Source organism: Haliotis cracherodii, unplaced genomic scaffold (assembly GCF_022045235.1).
Source record: "Haliotis cracherodii isolate W230 unplaced genomic scaffold, xgHalCrac1.p SCAF_4, whole genome shotgun sequence".
Lineage (NCBI taxonomy): Eukaryota > Metazoa > Mollusca > Gastropoda > Lepetellida > Haliotidae > Haliotis > Haliotis cracherodii.
Genome location: NW_027266297.1, coordinates 17094653 through 17116602, shown reverse-complemented (window position 1 = coordinate 17116602; position 21950 = coordinate 17094653). Strand labels below are relative to the sequence as shown.

Sequence of the window (21950 nt, the reverse complement as noted above, 5' to 3'; positions counted from 1 at the left end):
CATACATAATACTTCAGCATATGCTGATTGACATGCCCCAACTAAAGACATGTAATCAGGAGTTAATCGCAATGCCCATTGATCTACAATATTTATATATAGATTACTGTATCTCCATCTGACTACGCCGTGGTCAAAAGTCACTGATACAGCAAGTCAGCATGTGCAATAGGTGTCACCTTTGACCACCCCACTTCTGATACCTGTATATAAAACTCAACAGTGGGCATTGGCTTCAGAAACCACGACGAACGCTGTGACACACGTTCCATTAAACTTCACGGTGTCAAGCAAGCAGCCACCATATAGACACACGACTGCGGGAAGGGTCTCCCCAAGAACCCAACACAATGTATTCAACAACAGCCTTTACGCTGTTAGCTCTGCTAGCAAGTGCACTGGCAGGTAAGTCTTCAGACTTTGAATGTGTACCTGCACCAGTGGAATGATATATTTCAGGTTATTATGTTTTTGACGGACCAGGTCGGATAAGGTCTCTTTTGGGGCCACATGATCTGCTTGATTTAAGAATTGAGAAAACTATTAGAGTTGTTATGAAAGTTATCAGGTGTGTTAATATATACATTAGACTTTCTTCATTACATTTTTGGGAATTGTGACAACACTAGATGAACCAGGCCGATTTTAGAGACGTTCAGGAAGCGTGTTTCTAATATTTGACCAAAGAGCAAATCTTTGATCCAAGCTTATTTTAATTGGATATATAGTTGGTTGGTTGGTTTGTTGTTTTATGCCGCACTCAGCAATATTCCAGCTATATGACGGCGGTCTGTAAATAATCGAGTCTGGACCAGACAATCCAGTGATTAATATCATGAGCATCGATCCACGCAATTGGGATCGATGACATGCTTCCACCAAGTCAGCGAGCCTGACCACCCAATCCCGTTAGTCGCCTCTTACGATAAGTATAGTCGCCTTTTACGGAAAGCATGGGTTGCTGAAGACCTATTCTACCCCGGAATCTTCACGGGTCTGGATATATAGATAACAACAGTACACATACGTGCTACATAATTCATCTACATTTTCAAAACAGGCCTTTTTCGCTTTTTTAGCCACACTTCTGTATTTGATCATGTGCGAAGTTCAAAATATGCACCGGTAAGGATGAACAATAACTATCTGTAAGCCATTTGAACTTTCTGATATTTTCACATCAGTGATTCAAAGGTATCTGCAACATCATTTGACATTTCCAGAGGAGAAAAAACTCAGCATTCTTGCTCATCCTTTTGAATGGTTACATGTTCGCTTTCTTCATCACCTATTTATCGATTGGTATAAGCCTTAACGTGAGCTATAAATGTTGAAATTTATCACCTCAGGTATTCAGTTATAGGCTCCCTTTTCGTATACTTTAAGTTCATTGTTTAGTTCAAACAACGTTACGAGTTGACCCTTGACATATCGAGCTCTTAGGTTATAGGGAAATTAAGTGTTGTAGGTTCACATGTTCCATGTGTGTGAGGTCATAGTACAACATGACACCACTTTGCAAATGTGACACACTGGAGGAAGGTGTTACAACTCTTCATCAAAAGAATTTCTTTCCACCATACCAATCCTAACAAGGATTTCATAGTTTCGCATAACTACTTTTCTATACCATTCATTTCTCTATATGTTGTTGATTAAACATGATATTTTATACTAGGGCCAATCACCTACCAGTCACGCGACGAAACGACATCCTGCGCAAGACGATGCCGAGGTAAGTAAAATAGCTTAGTTTGTAATGACTGCTAATCTTGTCTTAATCTACATATATATAATCAAAACTGTTTGAAAAATACATATCGATGTTTGTGGATAGAACTGATATCAGTTGTTTTCATTTTTGTGTCAGACACGAACAAGTTCAACTACCTCCCAGGAACAACCTATGAATTCGACTACAATGTTCAGACACATACATCTATGGAAGGAGCTTCTGGTGATCAAGCGACTCTTGGTATCCGGGCAACTGCTGACATTGAGGTGCTGTCTAAGTGCGACATGGCTCTTAGGGTAGGTGCAAGTACACACATTCATTAGAGCAATGTCAAATACACCATAACATTGTGAGAAAAATGCGGGATGTGTAAAAAAAGGGCATCTTTTTTCTATTGTAACATTTTACAAACATGTGTTTCAGCTGCGAGATGTGAAGGTATATCAGTCTGATCCATCAACCTCTACACCAATGAAATACGCTGATGAGTCAGGCGTGTTCAGAAGGAATCTAGAGCGATTCCCCCTCCGCTTTTCCTTCCAAGATGGCATAGTAGAAGAACTGTGTCCAGCTGAGGGTGAAACCACATGGGCTCTCAACATCAAGAGAGGTCTTCTCACTGCTGTCCAGAACAGTATGGATAACCTGGAAAAGAACCAGAGAGTACAAGAGGTAAAACAAACAGCTTTTTCTTGTGTTTTAAAACTGTATTATGTATAATTTGTATAACATGCATGTATTGGAATACATATGCATAAGTTCTATCCTTGATGTCCCCAGAGTGACGTCACAGGCGAGTGCAACACCAACTACACGGTGGCATCACATGGTTGGTACTCTACAACAATTAAGAAGACCAAGGATCTCCTAGGTTGCACTGATCGTAATGGTTATCACAGTTCCGTCCATGGCATGCAGTACAGAGTTCCTTCAGAGATCCAGTCTCTTCCCCTCATGAAGAGTACACACGAATGTGAACAAGAACTGGACAAGAATGGACTCCTCAAGAGTGCGCTCATCCGGGAGACCCACACATTCAGACCTTTCTCCAGGGCCACCAGCGGTGCCACCACCAAAATCCTTCAGAGACTCAACTACAAGACTCAGAGATCTGGTGTTACCACAAGACAAGGTGATCAGTCCATGCATCTCATGGTGCTAGTTTTCGCCGATGACACAATACTTAAAGATCATTAAATACATATAATCATCATCTTTAATAAATGTTCCTCATGGTCGTACATACTTAATTTATCATTTACACGTTCTAGATTACATTCGAAATCGGGCAGGAGTTGTGTTTGAACATGCCTATGGACCAGGAAACAAAGACCAACCAATGAGAGATGCTGAGAGTAAACTGCGAGAGATCTGTCAGAATACACGCGAGGATATCCGCCCCGACACTCCACGCTTGTTCTCTGAGCTTGTCTACATCATCAAAAATCTGGATGTTGATAACCTTAGAAGTGTCTACCAGCAAGTAAAGTCTGGAGCTACCTGCACTGACAACAGCGAGAGAGTCAAGTTAGTATAAACACTTGAAGTGACACAAACATATTGCATATCATATATACTATTCCTGAAAACCCTTTCAACAACAATCCTTGATAAACATCTGTACATCCTTTTTTATTAATCCGTCCATTTTGGTTGCTTCTAGGAAGTTTTTCCTGGACACTATCCCGATGGCCAGTACACGTGCATCTGTTACGTTCTTGAAAGAAATTCTGCTAAAAAGAGAAGTCACTGGTGCACAGGCAACCATGTGGATCACTTCCCTGTCTCTCATCCACTACCCAACACTGGAGATGTTGCAGGAAGTAAAGGTAAGCTGTTATTCACATCGCAGAAAAATCCCTAAAAGCAGTCAAAGAGACCTTCTTCCAAATCTAATATTCTCTCTGAATCTATTTATTTGTAGGCGCTTCTTGACACCCCACAGTACAGCAAGGCGGTCATGCTTCCGATCTCCACTATGGTCAACAACTATTGCAACCATCATGAAGCTTGTTCTGAGGAATCCACTATCACACGTATCATCTCTACCATGGAGAAGACCATTGGTTATGGCTGCTACATCAGAGATTCTAATCTGGAGACTAGTCTTGTTGCACTTCGTGCTCTCGGAAATGCAGGCCATGTGAACAGACTGACCACTACGCTTAGCAGCTGCTTCAACAAACAAGCCAACCCCATGGAGGTCCGAGTAGCTGCCATCCAGGCCTACAGAAGACTACAATGTACTGCCGATGTAAGTTATGGAACTGTATACGAAACTCATATATATATGATATTTGTTACATTTTAATGTCAATCATTATTTAATAAAACCATAATGTCACAACATGTGTTTCATTCCAGAGAAGTGAAGTAATGACCATCTACCAAGATTCTGATGAGGACTCTGAGTTGAGAATTGCTGCCTACTTGGCTGTGATGCAGTGCCCATCTGAAGACGTCTTGAGTACAATCCAAGGAACTCTCGAATCTGAGAAAGCTAATCAAGTTGGAGCCTTTGTCTGGTCTCATCTTACCAACCTGATGGAAACATCCAGTCCACAGAAACAGACCATCAGACGAATCCTGGAAGACAAAACCCTCGGAAGGAATTTCGACCTCTCAACACTCAAGTATTCACGCAACTATGAAGGCTCTCTATTTCTGGAGAAGTTCAACACTGGTGCCATGCTGGAGAGTAATGTCATCTTTTCAGATAAATCCTTCGTTCCTCGTTCTGCTATGCTCAACATGACAGTTGATCTCTTTGGGAACTCTCTCAATCTGTTTGAACTGGGTGGACGCATGGAAGGAGTGGAGTATCTCATTGAGAACTACCTTGGCCCATACAGCTACTTTGGAGGAAAGGCAGCCAAGAAACCAAAGGTGCTTTTCTTATATATCCATCATTTAATTCTCTCTTAAGTCTAAGGGCACACACAATACTTTTGTGTCAAAAGCCATTCAAACATTTAGCACAGAACAATATACATGTATTTCAAATTGCTGTTGGTTTCAGAGCAATGTCAACCTTGATCACCTCAGAGGAGACTTGTACATGAGGATCTTTGGCAATGAAATGTACTATGATCATTTCAAAGGCGTAGATCCATTGGCATCTATCAAGAACTTCAACTTTCTTGACTTCCTCATCAAGATGTCCAAGAAACAAGACTACTCTTTCACTCAGAGTATGATGATCCTGGACAGCAGCATGATCATCCCCACCAGCTCCGGTCTCCCCCTCAATCTCACCGTCAACGGAACAGCAACCATCGACCTTCAGGCTTCTGGTCAAGTCGACCTCCGAAAAATGACAACTTCACCAAGCAGTCTCCTCATTGATGGACACATCAAGCCAAGGTAAATTTTAAGTATTCAGTCCTTCTTAAGAAAATATTAATGTGATCACATTTGCCATGCAACTGTCCATAAAGCATAAGTCTGAAACCATTGCCTTCTTTTTCAGTGGAGCTATCAAGATTGTTGGCACGATGAGCATGGATGCCTTCGTTACCAAAACAGGTCTTAGAGTTGTCAACACCTGGCATTCCAGCACTGCCTTGAAAGGGCGTGTAGAGCTCAGCCGAGGAAAGATTCTTAGTGCAGACATTGACTTTCCTCAACAGAAGATGGAAATCCTAGATGTCGAGTAAGCATTTCCAATATTCAGGCTCTTCTATATACAAAGAATTCCCTTTTTATACACAAGCAAATATTTTAAAATAACTGTTATGCCTTTGCTTAGGAAACAACACTTCATAATCAATCTACTACATTAAGTGATAGAAACTAAGAAATATTAATAATGATAATACGTCCACTTGTAACACGATCAAAAACTCCGCAACAACGTGCTCATGGGCATCTACACAAAACGGAAAGAGATTATGGGATGTTAGAATAAAGTTTGAAAATATATATCTTAGCTTTGAAATGTACCAAAGAGTCAGCATATCTCAGGAAGTCAGGCAGATTTTGCAAGTTATAAACAGTTGCTACTCCAAAAGAGTGATATCCAAATGTTTTAAGTTTATAAATAGGAATGAGTGAGCGGACAAGAGTAGTTGTTGCTTCCTCCGTGATCAGTGAGTGAATAGTGCCAAAATTATTAATACAACCAATCAAAACATGATATTCAACGTTTTATGGACTAATATTTCCTTCCATTTTCTACAGCACAGAGTTCTTCAGCATTCATGGTGATCAGGAGAAGAAACAAGACTTGGTCTCAGGCAACAGGAAGAAGCTGCAACTGTGCACAGGAGCCAGGCTTGCCACAATTACCGGCCTTGAGCTCTGTAATGAGTTCCAGTGGCCTAATGCTTCTATGGTGGATGATGCTCCATACTTCCCCTTTACAGGACCCTTCTCCCAAAGCCTCGTTCTTTACAAGAGGGACACACACACTGGCTACAAGCTCATGGCTAAACAATCAGTGGTGAGTTTGTAAATGAGTTCTTCTTTCAAAACAGTCACACGTTTCGGTGGTATGTGAATTTGTTACAGAGGAGACATCATGACATACATTTATAGGAAATAAGAAGTTCTCTGCTGAGAAAGCATCTTTACTTAATTGAGCAACTAAGTTATATTTTAATGGTAAAAAATGTATATTTTTCTTTTTTCAGAATCAGTATTCCACTGTAGCTCAAATAGCTGTGAACACACCTGGATCCAGAACTGACCGATCTTTGGCTTTCGACTTTCTTCTAAATAAAAAAGATAAAGACCTTGAAATCAACCTAGCATCCCCATGGAAGAAGGCAGCACTCAAAGGTGTGTTGTTTGGATTGAGCCTTATTTGCTGTCACATTTGAAGAAACATATAACTTTGTGATTTATTATGCTTAGATTGAAAGTAATACTATTCATTTCATTCTTCAGGGTCCATGGCATATGAAAGTAACAAGATAGGCACAAGGGGCAATCTGATTGTCGATGAATCTTCAGAATATGGTATCATCAGTGAAGTGGGTATCAAGAAAGTAAAGACATTTGTGACCTACATCCCCCGACTGGAGATCAGACGTCCTGGAGCCAAAGTCATCCTACTCAGTGGCACAGTTGAGGCTGAAGCACTCAAGAGAGCCAGTGTTGAGTTAACCCTTGCTGGGGTAACACCAAATGCAATCAGCTTTAGATGTAAGTTCACTTTTCAAAACTAACAATTATTCAATAAAATCATAGCACGTCAACATAAAAACACAACAAAACACCATTTTTCATGTTTCTTTTATCTTACTTTTGCAGCTGCCTTACTAAACTCTAAAATTGAGAAGAGTGTGATGGGTACCTTCAATCTTGCTCCAAAGCAGGACTACGTTCTCGAGGCTGGTTTGGTGTACCAGAACAGTGGCAGAAAGAAGTCCATCATCAAGATCATCCCAAAATTGACGGTGAAGACCCCAAAAGTTGAGGTCGTCTCACTCTCTGGTTCAGGAGACTACAAAGAGGACAAATCACTCAAGGGAAGTCTGTCTCTAGATGTCCACAAGGTCTTGACCAAACCAATCACTCTCAAATGTAAGTGTTATAGAACGGAACATGCCTCAAAGAAACTAACTTAAGGAATATTTAGGAATGCAGACATATAGTTCACAATCACAATTTAGTATCAGATATTCAAAAACTTCTGGATATTGATATTAAGTAATCTAATATTAATGAGTGGAGAAACATGTATATGTTAGTACTTAACTCCGTTAACCGGGTAAACTGAAATTTTCAATGGTTGATTACTTTGCTGTTGCAAATGATGATGAATAATTCCAAATAACAAACATTTAACCACAGTAACTACTGAAGATTATGATTATTAATTTATGCATATATGTCCAAATCAGGTAACATCAAGAAGACAGGTGGTACCAAAAGCAAGTACTCTGGAAGTGTAACGGTGTCCTCCCATTTTCTGGTCACCAAGGTTAGCGGCAACGTGCAGACCAAGATGAACACAGTCAGCTCCTTTATAACTCTGGACTACAACCTGCCTAAGATCCGAAGTATCAAGAAGGACAAGATCACATTCAGCTCTAAATACACTGATCGTAGCACCAAGTCCCTCTGGAACTACCAGCTCAACACGTAAGTTACATTTGTAAACATTGACATATCAACCTCTTATACATGAGGACAGTGTCACAACATTAGTGATAGCAAAGTTGATTTGCAAATGTATGCATCATGTGTGTAGACATTATGATTTTTTCCAGAAACTTCGAAGACAAGAGATTCCCTCAGCTGAACTTCTTCACAGATATGGACTTCTCTCACAACAAGAAACACACAGAAGCTGGTGCAACATTCAGATATGGACCCAAATCCAAGGACTCCTCCCGCCAGATCACAGGTTATGCTCTAGTCAACCATGACATGGGCTCCAAAGCCAAAGTTGACTACACAATGAAAACTTCTCTGGGACCACTGGTAAGTCATTTGATTGTACATAGCATAAGGATAAGGCCAAATATACAGCTAAGAATCAACTAAATAATAATATTATAGTTATATACCAAAGATATTTATCATCTGTATTGCAGTTGTTACTAAATGGTTGCTTTGATTTTCATTTCAGGATGTAAAATTGAGCCTGAAAGGAAAGCACGCCCAAGACAGTCGCAATCTGAATTCCTCCATGACATTTGCCTATGGCAAAGGAAATACAATTGATGCTGCTCTCAATCTTAGAAACAGTGGAAAGAGGACACTTAATCTCTTGGGTGAAGCTAGCCTTTCCTATCCAGGCAAAGAACTACGTCTGAATACCGATCTAATCCAGTCAAAGAAAGACTACACACACTCCATGACCTTCTACATGGATAAAGAAAAGTCTACCATGGTAACAACCTACAAAAGACAGAAAGATGCAGTCCACCAGGTGAAATCTAACATCAACCTACATAACATCCAGCCAATCCAACTCACTGCTTCCACTAACCTGGATAACAAAGACCTCAAGGTTTCTGCTCAGGCTGATTATGCTGGTGAGGTTTACGGAATCAACACAGGCTATAAATACTCCAAGACATCATCTGCCAAGTGGAGCATGGACATGACATACCCCACAAGACATGTGATTCTTCAGGTCGAAGGGGGAAAGCGAGGTGTCACATATGAGGGCTCTGCTGATGCTAAGTGGGATGCTGATAAGGACATTTCCAGGAGATTCCTCCTCACAGGAAAACTCAACCTCAAGTCACTTGGCAATTTCGCTTCCACTGTTGCAATGAAATACCCAACCAGAGATGTGGAGTTCAATATCAAACATGCTAGTGGTGAGCAGTATACAACCCGTGCTGATTTCTCTTGGGACACTGACAAGAAGGTCAAAGTAGACACATCTTTCAAAAGGGTCCCAAGACGAAATGGGCAGTCACTTGATGGCTCTGTGAGAGTGAAGACACCATTTGAAGGATTTGAGGAACTAATGGCCCAGGCCAGCAGTGACAACGATGACAAAAAATATGGCTCTTCCATGCAATTCTCCTGGGGTGGAAAGAAGAATCAGATCTCTTCTGCTGTCAGCATGAAGAAACCCTTCTCTGTAAGAAACATAGACCTCACTATCACAGGAACATCCCCTTTCAAGGGATACAGAAGGTTCAGCACCGAAGTAGCTCACAGAATGACAACTTCACTCAACACTATCATGAAGGGAAGCTTAGAGGGAAAGAATGCCAAGCTCATTATGACTGGAGAGAACCGATGCACTGACCAGAAAAGGGAAATTGAGGGTACTGTGACTTTTAAGTCCAACTTCAAGGGAATGCGAGCTGTTAATCTCCGTCTTTCTCACAATGATGATTTAAGAAAGTTTATGACTGACATTGCACTGGATGTCAATGGTGATCAATACATCTATGACTTGGATATGAACCACGCAAAATCTGGATGGCAGTTCCAAAACACTGGCAAGCTCACACTCTCTTCTCCAAGCTACCGATTCACCAACAACTGGCAACACAGAAATACTCACAATGATGTGAAGAGCACAATGACAACAGAATGGGGCAGAGACAAACGTATATTTGTCAACGTATTTGGAAACCATGCTTCAGCCACCAGAACAAAGGCCTTAGGAGGAGTGACAATTGAAACACCATGGGAACCAATCCGCAATATTGACATCAACCTTGACCATGAACATGGAAGAGGTTTTATTCGACACTCGTCTAACATGAAGCAGGGAGAGAATATGATTGGATCAGCAGGTATCAACTACATTAGATCCAATGGGCAAACAGAGTCTGATTTTACACTGGCATCACCCATGACCAACCTTAAAGGGAAGATAAATGCTCGCTATGTAACTTATCCACTCTCGGGACATGCTGAATTAGAATGGTCTCCATATAACAAATTATCGCTCGATGGTTCCTTTGCTGCTCCATCTACCCAGGATATTGAAACAAGTCTGAGGATGACAAGTCCTTTTGAAAACTTCAGAGATATTGTCGTGAAGGCATCCCACAAGAGGGAAGGCTCTGATTTGATATCCAGAGGAAGCTTCAGCTATGACATCAGAAAGTCCTTTGAGTTTGAAGCACACATCACACCTGATAGTCTCAACAATTACCGGGCAACACTGAAGACTCCATTTGATGACTACAAATCTTTGGAAGCAGGACTTTCATTCAATGGTGACCATAGAAACTTCATGAGCAAAGCTAACTTTGCTATCACCCCAGTCCTGGGAAACTTTGCTGGAGTCTTAAACTGGAACCTAGATGATATGAATGGAAAAATGAGGATAGATACTCCCTTCCACGAGTATCAGTACTTGCAGGTGTTTGCCAGCAGTGAAAATACAGGCAAGGGAAGACGCTCACACATTGAAACTGAATACTACCCAAGGAAAACTATTAGCCTCGATGCTGTCTATGCCATTGGAACCCCCATTATTATTGACGTCACCATCAAGACTCCATTTGAAAGAATGGAACACATGAGTGCATCCCTAAAGCATGCACTCAGAAGACGTTCACTACAAACACATGCTGATCTTTCGTTTGCTTCAGACAACAACCTGGCTGGTGATCTGAAACTGAACTGGGCAAAGGGATATGATGGCAGTCTGGTTATCACCACACCTTTCTCTGGTTATGAAATGAACAAGCTATCGTTTAGACATGAGGGCAACTGGGATGACGTGAAGAGCCATGGAGAAATAGAAATGGCAAGGAAAACTGGGGAAGTGGACCTAGATTTTCATAATGGTTTTAGATCAACCGGGGTGTTCACACTGAAGACACCATTCAGTGGTATGACAGAAACTAAAGTTTCATTCAACAAGCGTGGCTCTTTTGATAACATCCGAGGAGGTATAATTATCACTTATGGACAAGATCAAACCATTGACATCTCTGGCCAGAACAGATTTTCCAACGGACGCCTGGACACAACCCTTCTTCTCAAATCCCCCTTTTCTGATAACATCAAGTTTGTCATAGATCATGATGGTCAATTAAGAAGTTTCTCCACTAAGGTATCTGGAGCAGTTGGTTCACGGCACTCCTTCAACTCAGAGTCAGCATTCACTTTCAGATATCCATTGATAGATCTATCTACCAACTTTGGCTACACAAAAGATTGGAGGGGCAGAAACATTGGACTCAAGCTTCACAAAGAAGGTTACATTAGTGACATGAACGCCAAAGCCAGTGGAATTCTGGACAATGAACAAGTTGATATTTCCCTTATGCTAAAAACAGATGGCAAAATTGAAGGATCTCTTACCATGCAAACACCATTTGAAGACTACAAAGATGTTGGACTTTCTCTTCAGCATTCTGGAAACATGCAGAGGTTTTCAAGTCAAGGCACTATCAGGTACATGGATGGCAAGTCTCTTGAGGGCACCCTTACTTTGTGGCAATCTGGACTGGCTCATGTTGATACCAAAGCAGAAATCAAGACTCCCTTCCATAGATATGAATCTTCACTTCTCAAATACCGCCATTCTATCGATGACACCCAAATGACATCAAATGCTCTCATTCTCTATGGACGTGGACAACGAATTACATCTGATCTCAGTATCGAAACATCACCTAAGATCAGTTTTGATCTTACCATTCAAACACCCTTCAACAGATTCCAAAACAATAAACTTGTGTTTAGTCATTCCGGACCACTTATCAGCTGCACAAGTCATGCACAAATGGAAATCCTGGAGAAATCAATCACTGCTGATTCATCATTTGAACACGGAACTACTACCATGGCTAGTCTCTCCATCAACTCTAATATCGAGGGTATGGAAATGGTCAAAGCATCTTTCAACAAGGAGGGAAGCAGCGACAACTTTAGAGGTTCTGCCTCAGCCTCCCTTAAGGATTCCACCATTGAAGCCGATATCACAGGTAGAATTGCTCAAGACATCAGAGGAACCTTTTCTCTAAGAACACCTTTCAGAAACTTTAGAGACACAGCCATTGTCATTGAACACACAGGCAACTGGAATGACTTTAATAGCGAAGGACTGCTCCGTTACATGGATGGCAAAACAATTGAGGGCAAAGTTAAGTTCTCCCATAATGGATACAGACAGATGAAAACAAGTGCCGAGCTGAAGACACCCTTCACTGCATTTGAAATGATGACAGTTGAATATGGACATGATTCCAGGAGCAATTTCTTTAAATCTAACTCAGCAGTCATCTATGGCAACGGACAGAGAATTACATCAGACATCTCTGCAGATACATCCAGAGATATCAATGTAAATGCTGTGCTCAAAACTCCTTTCAGGAACTTTGAACTTAGCAGAGCAATGTTTACTTCTACTGGTCCTCTCAGAAATCTGAAAAGCAATGCAGAACTTGAGTTTGCCAAGACCAGACTTACTGCACAGACCAACTTTGCAAACATGGAATCAACAAAAGGCAACCTCATTATCACAACAAATATTCCTGGTTATGAAAGCATGAAGGGTTCCATTGGTGTGGAGGGTGATCTCACTGATCTGAAAAGCACAGCCCTTCTTAACATTAAGGATTCTACACTAGAGGTAGATCTTAGTGCCAGTTTAAAGAACAGCATCATGGCATCTTTGACGATCAGGAGTCCTTTCCAGAACTTCAGAAATGTTGGAGGGTTTATCCAGCACTCAGGATCCCTATCCCGCTTCAATAGTGAAGGAAATCTTCGCTACATGGATGGAAAGGTTGTTGAAGGCAAGGTCGTCTTCTTAACATCTGGACTGACACACATTCAAGCCAGCACTGAGCTAAAAACACCTTTCCAAGGATATGAAAGCCAATCTGGGGAATACAAACATTCAGTAAAGAATGGCCGTCTTAGCTCCAACATGGATGTTACCTATGGTCAAGATCAAAAAGTACTTATGACTGTAAATGGCATGATGTCACCAACAATTGACATAAGCGCTACACTCAAAACTCCTTTCAGAAACTTTGACAACAGCAGAATCATCTTCACTCATGAAAGATCCATTGGCAACTGCAAGAGTCATTTGGAAGTACAAGCCATTGGAAAGTCATTCACTGCAGACTTGGATGTCCAGACTGGAAGTTCTATGAGAGGTAACCTGAATATTGTCAGCAACATTCAAGGCCTGGAAAGCATGAGGGTATCTTACAGTAAAGAAGGGGATATCAATAATCTCAAAGCTAAAGGATCCATTGGAATCAGAGATGCAACATTAGAAGCATCTGTCAACAACGTCTTTAGTTCAAGACGACTCTTGACTGACTTATCCATCAGAAACCCATACACAAAAGATATTGATGTGCATTTAGATTTCAACGGGAGACCAACCAACTTCAAAAATCAAATGTCTGCCAGCATAGGCACTGGTGGTTCCATCTCAACTGACTCATCCTTCCGGGTTAGAAATGGTGATATTGACATCAGCTCAGGGTTTACCTTCAATCTGGCAGGACTTGGACATACAGGAAACATCAAATTCCACAAAGAAGGTGAGCTGAGGAATATGAAGATGAGTCTCAATGGTGACTACAACCAGAGGAAAGCAAGTATGAAGGCCGAATTCAGAGCAATGGATGATGTTCATGGTGAGGTTAAAATCTTAACACCATTCAGACCATACAGAAACATTGGCTTCTCTTTTGATCATTCTGGTACATGGAATCGTTTTACTTCTCAAAGTATGGTCAAATTCATGGACAGGAGGCAGATCACCGCCAACATCAACCATTTATACCATGACCTTGATCGTCTAGAAAGTAGCTTAGAAATCAATACACCTTTCCAAGGCTATGAATTCACCAAGGCTGAGATCGATCACACTGCAACAACTAACGGAATCAACTGTAATGCTGCTGTACAGTATGCACAAGGGCAGAAAATTACAGGAGAACTCCATGCAACAACCTCACCAAAGTATGATGTGGAAGTCAAACTGACTACACCTTTCAGAAACTATGAGGTTCTCTCTGCATCCACATCATTTGAGCATGGTATTGAAAGATACAATCTAGAGAGCAAACTGAATGCTGGAAACGGCAATCGCTTTGGTCTTGAGTCAACTATTGACATGTCTACCACGCCCTACACTGCTGTTGCACGAATCTCAACACCATTTGAAAACTTTGATTCTGCTGAGATCTCTTTAACACATGCTGGTGAACTGATGAAGTTTAGGTCCACAGGCACCATACAAACTCCAATGACTGGTATTCTCACAGGTGAAGCATCTCTCGGCTACTCATCTCCCTTAGAAATGGAAGGTTTAATATCTCTTTCCAATGATATCAAACTGGCTATCCATAACACCATCAGAAACAAGAAATACCAATCTCACATTGAGGCCTCATGGAGCCCCAGGGACCAAATAGCTTTTGATGGATCCTACCAATTCCTTGAAATATACAATGAGAAACAACTGACAACAGATTTCACCCTTGTTACACCATTTGAAACTGCAAAGCTGACTGCTCTTAGGTTTGAACATCATCAAGGATCAGACAAATATACAGAGAAGCTGGAAGCCGATTACAATGGTGACACTGTTCTGGATATGGACATGGAGATCTCCCGAGGCTCAAGGCAGCAGGGAACATTCACAATGAGGACACCAAGACCAATGCAGCTGACTCTTTCCGGGGAAATAGCTGATAAGAACATCGATGGAGAGATGTTTGTCAACTGGGACAGAGATGAACCCGAGAGCAACATCCGAATCCAGACCACACTGACAGATAGGAGCAGACAGTCTCTTTTGAACAAAGTCCTGACACTAAAGTTTATCCATCCATCCCGCACTGTTGGTATCATTGGAAATGTCCTCACTTCACAGCTCCAGACAAAGAGTCGTGGAGAATTCATCTGGAATGAAGATGCAGGTCACAAACTGTTCTATGATGTGGATGTAAAGGATCGTAGCCGTCGCTACAGCAAGGTGTTTGATGGCTCCTTCAAAGTGGGATCCCCTCTGAGAAGTCTCCAAATGGATGGGTCTTACAGTCAGACGGGTGCAAGCCAAACTGTGGATGGAGCCTTCTCCTGGGATGCAGACAGAGATGATACAAAGAAGATTGGCATGAAAGCAGTCCTCACACCTGGTGACAAAAACAACCAGGCAGATCTCTCTCTCAGACTTCCTTCTATTGGCAAGGTAAGAACACAACACATTACTTACACTGGACTTTTAATGTCAAATTGATGCTTTGATCTTATCATAGGAAAATGTCATGATGAAAAGTAAACCTTAATGATATGTTACCATATTTAGAACACATTCTTAACTGTTGACAATATTCTTCAGAACATCCAGATCGACACAAAAATGCTGCTGAATGGTGACAGGACTGTTTTCAATGGAAAAACACAAGTGTCCTACTCCAGTGACCCCCGAAAGACCCTCACCCTCACATCTCGAATGGATGACATTTCCTATGGTTATGGTAACACCAACTACAGCTTTGTGGTTGGAATTAGCCATCCATATACAGATGTGGACGTCAAACTAACATCCCATGTCGGTAGCTCCAGTGAGAAAGTATCTGCTGGAACTGGAATGACCTACCTGACAGCCAGGAGGGAAAGAAAGAACTTCGCCCTCAGAGGAGAGATCAACAAACTAAGAAAGCAGATACAGCTGCAGGTGAGAATGACTATACTATTGAATCAAAGGTTAAAGTTATAATTAGAATCTAGAGATCTAAACATAATTGTGAATAATACTTATGTTTATCTTCATAACTTTAAAAGTTATTGTAAAGTTATAATTCCAGTCTCATGACAAAAATAGTGTCTAAGTATTGACGTGAACATAAGTAACATAGCTCCCGCTTTTTACAGATCGAGACCCCAATCAAGAACATGGAACTTTCTGGTGAGATGGAGGAGACCCCTTTCAAGCTGAAGATCAGGAATATGTATGGGGACAAGATTGTCCAAGCCCACCTTACTGTTGATGCTGAAAGGAGAATGGTGGACTTCCAAACTAACTACGATCTGGGTAGGTTCTAAAATATTCATGTTCCCTCCATGTTTGATCCTGTTTCATCAAACGTATGGAATTTTTGAGACCAAGCATTCAAACTATGACTGAATAACAAACATTTTCTATTACAGACAACCCTGGAAAAACACTGAACATGAATGCCAGATATGTCAACTCAAGTGCCATGCAGGCTGAGGTTTATCATCAGGAGAATTCCCGTCGAGTGTCTGATAGTCTAGTTGCACTCAGACTCAACACATCCCGTCTGCTCCATACCAGGATATCCTGGAGGCCACAAATGATCGCCGATGTTCAGGTAGTAAATGCAATTATATGTAATTGTTACACATGAAATTATGAAAATTTAAACATGCCATAAGCATTCCAATATGTGAGGGTTGTTTTTATAAATGAGTACCCTTGCATTTTTAAAGGGATACTTGACCAAGAAGGTGGAGACATATGGACAAAATACAAACACCGCTTTCCACTCTGTGTACGAGTCTGTGGGACAGGAGTTGTCAGGCAAGTATCACCGGATTGCACAAGCCACCAAGGAAGAACTGTCTCCTTACCTAACCATGTTGGAATCAGAAATGGCTACCATAGAGAAACAGCTGGACTCTATCAGGAGGGCTGTCAAGCGCATGTACGACCGTAATGACTTCTACATGGCAGCCATGGGAGATCACTTCAACCAGGCATTGTAAGTATATCAGTGATTTCATTGATGTAAAGTTGGGTATCAATTTATGGTAATAATAATAAGTATAACCTTGTCAGACACTGATAGTTCTACACAGGATAACACACTCACTGAAATAATGCACACGTTGATAACCGAGTGGAAACTTCTTTGTTTCAGCCAAGCCTACAGGGACCTTGTGACTTCGACAAAGGAAGTGTTTGCTTCCACTAATCAGAAACTAGCTGAATATATGGAGGAGATGACAAACTTCCCCATTGGACAGAAATATCAGGCTATCGTTGCTGAAACACTCGTCAACTTTAAGGTTTGTTACCCTTCCATGCTTACCCTTTTCGCGTACACCTGGTGTCACCATTGTTTTCAGCGATCCATTCTATGATTGTCACCCTTATTTTGCCTTTTACGCCCAGTTGAATCTGTTTTGGTGGACAGCTAGTTACTCTCTGGTGTTGATATTATATATGTGATGTAGTTCTCCATTCATTTCTCAATGCAGCGTGGTGTGGACGAGCTTGTCATAAACACTGTTGAAATGATCTCGGGGCTTGATGAACAGCTGCAGAGTTTGAGGAACACTTATCATCATCATTACAATAACCTGCGGACTTCTATTACAGGTAATTCTTTTGTCCTTATTATTAGTGTTTGCTTTTGCTTCAAAGGGGTGGTTTGGTAGCCAAGTAGTTAAATCGTCTGCTGGTCACGCTGAATGCCCGGATTCGATTCCCCACTTGAGTACAATGTGTGAAGCCCATTTTTGGTGTCCTTCGCCTTGATATTGTTGGAATATTGCAAAAAAAGGGTTTACTAACATACTCAATTACTCACTTTCCTTCGGCGATCAATGTAAAATTACCATTATCGTGAAAGTTCACTTTTACATTAGACTGCACCTTTTCTTAGACCTGAAGAACCATCCTCGATTGGCGACCATCAGGCTTCAGTTTGCTGACAACTACCAGCAATACCTCAACACCATCACCAACCAAATACAGGATCTTAACATTCCTAGCAGATACAACACAATTGTAGAGCACACACAGAAGATGCTGACCTCCCGCCTGGGAGACATTATGAAGAGGGACGACCTCCAGCATCTGCTTTCTCTTACTAATGATGCATACCAAGAGGTCAGTCCTAACGTTTTCTGCTTGATGTAAAACTGTAATTGTGTTCGTATCTTATAAGCCAATTTATCTTTTCAAGTTCTAAGTATGTTGGGGCAGACTGAAAGAAACTGTAACTTTAATGGCTTGTCAATGATTACAGGGTGTGTGGGCATTTAACTACTGGCAAGTAGAGGAAAACCTCAAGCAGCACCTGCAGAGCATCTATGACATCCTCAAGGAGATGGTTGAGGAGGAGGTTCAGAAGTACAGGGAACAATTGGTGTTTCTGGAAAAGTCCAAGGTCACAGTTTGGGATCCTAAACATGGTGAAATTCAGATAGAATTATACTTGCCCATCCCAGTTCAATCTCTGGACACACTTCCAGAAATCCAGACGTATGTTCAAAAGGCAAAGACTGCAATCAGCACCTACATCCCAGACAGGGCAACATACCAGAGAGTAAGTAACCTAACTTAAATAACCACAGCATAAAATAAGTCGAGCGGCTACCAGATTTGCAGAATCAAGAGTTTTACTAATGTATTATTTATCATGTACATCCCCGAGGATATACCCATGCCATTGACGTTTAAATTGATCTTGAACCTATTTATTATTTGAATATCCTGTTTTAACAAGAGTATTTTGTTCAATTTTCAGTACATTCCAAAGTCATTGTGGCAGACACCTAATGCTACAACCAGAATGAATGGTGAAATAAAAGTAAGTAGGACATGAGGTTTTTAGGGCACCGTGTACTTTACATTTCTTTTTAATATCTTAATTTACATTTGCAGTTAACCAAGTCATTTTGCTCATAATTGATATGCTCGTATCTGATATGAGACAATCAACAATAAAAAACAATCATTCTGAAGCACGCATACGTTGGTAGAAATCAATTCATTCAAAGAATACAAATAGATCAACTTCAAATGAAACAGCTTACATATTTACATAATTTTTCGCTCTTTTGCAGACCTTGCCAAACGCTTCTCAGAGACGTCCCTTGAGAAGGTACAACGCCATCCGTCTCTAGGACTACGACGTTCCAACGCCAACTTACCCCCTCACGGAAAAATGATCTAGGCATATTTATTGACTATTTATAATACCTAACGTTTTGTGTAAAGTGAATGTTACTTGTAAACTATACTGAACAGTTGATATACCAACAGCATATCTGGTTGTCATACCAATCTTCAGAATGACAATAACTAAAACATATTATATTTGCTGGTTTATAAACAATTCCTTAACGTGGAATGTGTTATTAGTCTATTGTTCAGTATAGGTTACAGTTAGTGTGACATAGTAGCATGTATTAATTCCCTTCCCAGTCCAAAAATAAATATTTGCATTCAAAGTGTGTCTCCGTATATTCTATGGTGTTACATCTTTACTTTCTATCATGGAATAACCGGATTATTCAAGTATTTGCCATACTGATCACATACTATGTAATGGCATTTGTATAGTATCTTCTTGTCATCTGTCATTGACATGACATTCAAACTGAATGGTGTCATTACAAATGACACTTTCTACTTTCAAGAGACTAGTAGTTTAGTGTTGCACGAGACAGAAGAACACAATGTCTCACGAGACACAAGAACACACCGTCTCACAAGAACACAATGTCTTACAAGACACGAGACAAAATGTCTCACATGACACAACACAAAATGTCTCACAAGATACAACAACACACTGTCTTACAAGACACAATGTGTCACGAGACACAAGAACACAGGTCCAAATGTGGTTCCCGCCATGTTGTACTGCTGTTCTCACCCTGAACTATGTCTGTCTGCCATGAGGTAAAATAAAACCTGAACCAGTGTTTTAAACTTTTAATGATGTTGAAATATGTTACACAATATTCAATTATGGAAGTCCGGAATAGTATTTCTCCTCTGTGCCAGCTATGGCAAATAATGGTTTCATTCTACAGAATATAATTTGGCATTTTGTCAAAGAAATTAGGTAAATTGGATGCTTTTTCGGGGATATTTTTAGGTATTCGAGCCAATTAATAAATCACAATTATTGTCAGTTTTACAAGACGTTTTTTGTGAGTTTAGAATTGTGTTACTAAAAACGATAAAATCCTTTCCATATTCGTAAGAATTCTCTTCCAAAAGCAGAGAAGATTGTACGATTCCGACTACATGTAAAGCATGTGCTTTTGAATAACTATCAAATAGGGATAATGCTAGGTATTCGCGTAAACTTCGCCACCAGAGCCACCTGTCACAAACACATGCAAAGGCAACCTATGGTTGTGGGTTCGAATCTTGGTTCGCCCCGATTATGTTTCTTGGTTTGGCAGCACAATATCCGTGCTCGTGGGTTCCCCCCACAGTAAGCTGACACGCCGTGATATAACTGGAATACTGTTAAAAGCCGCGTTAAACCTAACTAAGAGCACAGCATTCGTAGTTCCGAAGAAGATACAATATGATAGTCGCAGATAAAGAAACTAAAACATTCAAGTTTTCTGTTTTCCCTAAAATGTGTAGTGCACTTTTAGTCGATTTCTATATTGCTTTCTGACCAAAATGTATTCCTACAAATAATTTGATAATTATTTGAACCTACACTATGCATTCTGTAACCGACAATGGTACAAAATCATAAGTTTAAAATGTTTACCGACAATGATTGAGAAAGAAGTATTTGCCTCTTAAAATTAGCTTTGACGGTGATGAAGGTTGTCAAGTATGTTTCAAACAGAGGTTGTTAATGTGATTTGAAACCTCAGATTGAACGTTCAGAATCGAATATATTCATAAGCCAAGGAAAAATTTCAGTGTTCTACCATGTTACAGTTGAAGTAGGGTGTATAGATATTTTGTTTAAATTGAAAGGTTGAACTCATCCCGAACATAAATGCCTATTTTTATTAAAACTTCCTAAGCCGAAATATCCATCAAAGTAAGTATTAACATCGGTGATGGAGGCACTGGTTAACTAAATAAATATGAGAGGGGAAGTGTGTGTGTGTGTGTGTGTGTGTGTGTGTGTGTGTGTGTGTGTGTGTGTGTGTGTGTGTGTGTGTGTGTGTGTGTGTGTGTGTGTGTGTGTGTGTGTCTGTGTGTGTGCGTGCGTGCGTGCGTGCGTGCGTGCGTGGTGTGTGTGAGAGAGGGGGTGTGCGGGGAGGTGGTAGTTTTTAAGTGGGAGAGATTTCTTTTATCGTTTCACGTTTGAAGAACCAAATACATATTTTATATATTCAAAACACATGTTTTTAACATTTACGATGTATATATTTTTACAAAATCTGTATCTTTAGGTAATTCTCATTAATTTGTTATCAATAATGTTAAACAGATCTTTTGATCGTGTGTTTTAATTGATTGGACGGCTATTTCTGGCATCTTTTTTTTTTTAAATCGGACTCTTGAAACGGAGCTTTGATGGAGAATGGGTCCAGGTACTGTATCATAATAGAAAGGAGGTGTAATACACTGGATTGTCAAGGATGATGTCTCCGAGAATAACTCCGAGACAGGCATTATTATAAAGCTCCACGGGTTTCTTGTGTATTGGTGAACGTGTAAAGCAGTTTAAAACAGTATTCAGCTATGTCACACCATGTGAGCTTTTACACAGAAGAAAGCTCAAAGTGAAGGGGTTCCAAATAGTTTTACCTCTTTGGGGAACCCACAAGCACGCAGGTACGGTGCCGACAATAATCAGATGAAATCTGGGATGCAAATCCACGACAGTTGAATACAGGTACAGCTAGATGCGGTGTCTCAGACTGGGACAACTCGGATCCGATCTTCAGCAATCCATGCTTGTCGTTAGGGGCCACTAACGGGATCAGGTGTTCAGGCATGGTTGACGCATGTCATTGTATACCAATTGCGGAGATCGATGTTCAAGATGTCAATCATTGGGCTCTTTGGTCAAGACTCGATTATTTACAGACCGCCGTCATTTTGGTGGAGTATTTCTGA

General features: G+C 40.7%; 1 protein-coding gene across 1 annotated transcript; it reads left to right on the top strand.

Annotated features, from left to right (window-relative positions):
• The first annotated feature begins 350 nt into the window (after positions 1–350).
• LOC139479141 (uncharacterized) lies at positions 351–19317 on the top strand. The gene is made up of 28 exons (XM_071261922.1): positions 351–405; positions 1679–1735; positions 1871–2031; positions 2159–2407; positions 2516–2867; positions 3007–3262; positions 3399–3564; positions 3660–3989; positions 4100–4621; positions 4755–5098; positions 5205–5387; positions 5915–6176; positions 6367–6514; positions 6623–6880; positions 6989–7261; positions 7582–7822; positions 7951–8164; positions 8313–15335; positions 15486–15824; positions 16022–16181; positions 16298–16482; positions 16601–16872; positions 17032–17179; positions 17372–17492; positions 17779–18005; positions 18145–18444; positions 18646–18708; positions 18965–19317. Exons 1-28 carry the CDS (start codon positions 351–353, stop codon positions 19022–19024), a joined length of 12969 nt encoding a protein of 4322 aa, XP_071118023.1. The 3' UTR covers positions 19025–19317.
• Positions 19318–21950: the final 2633 nt, after the last annotated feature.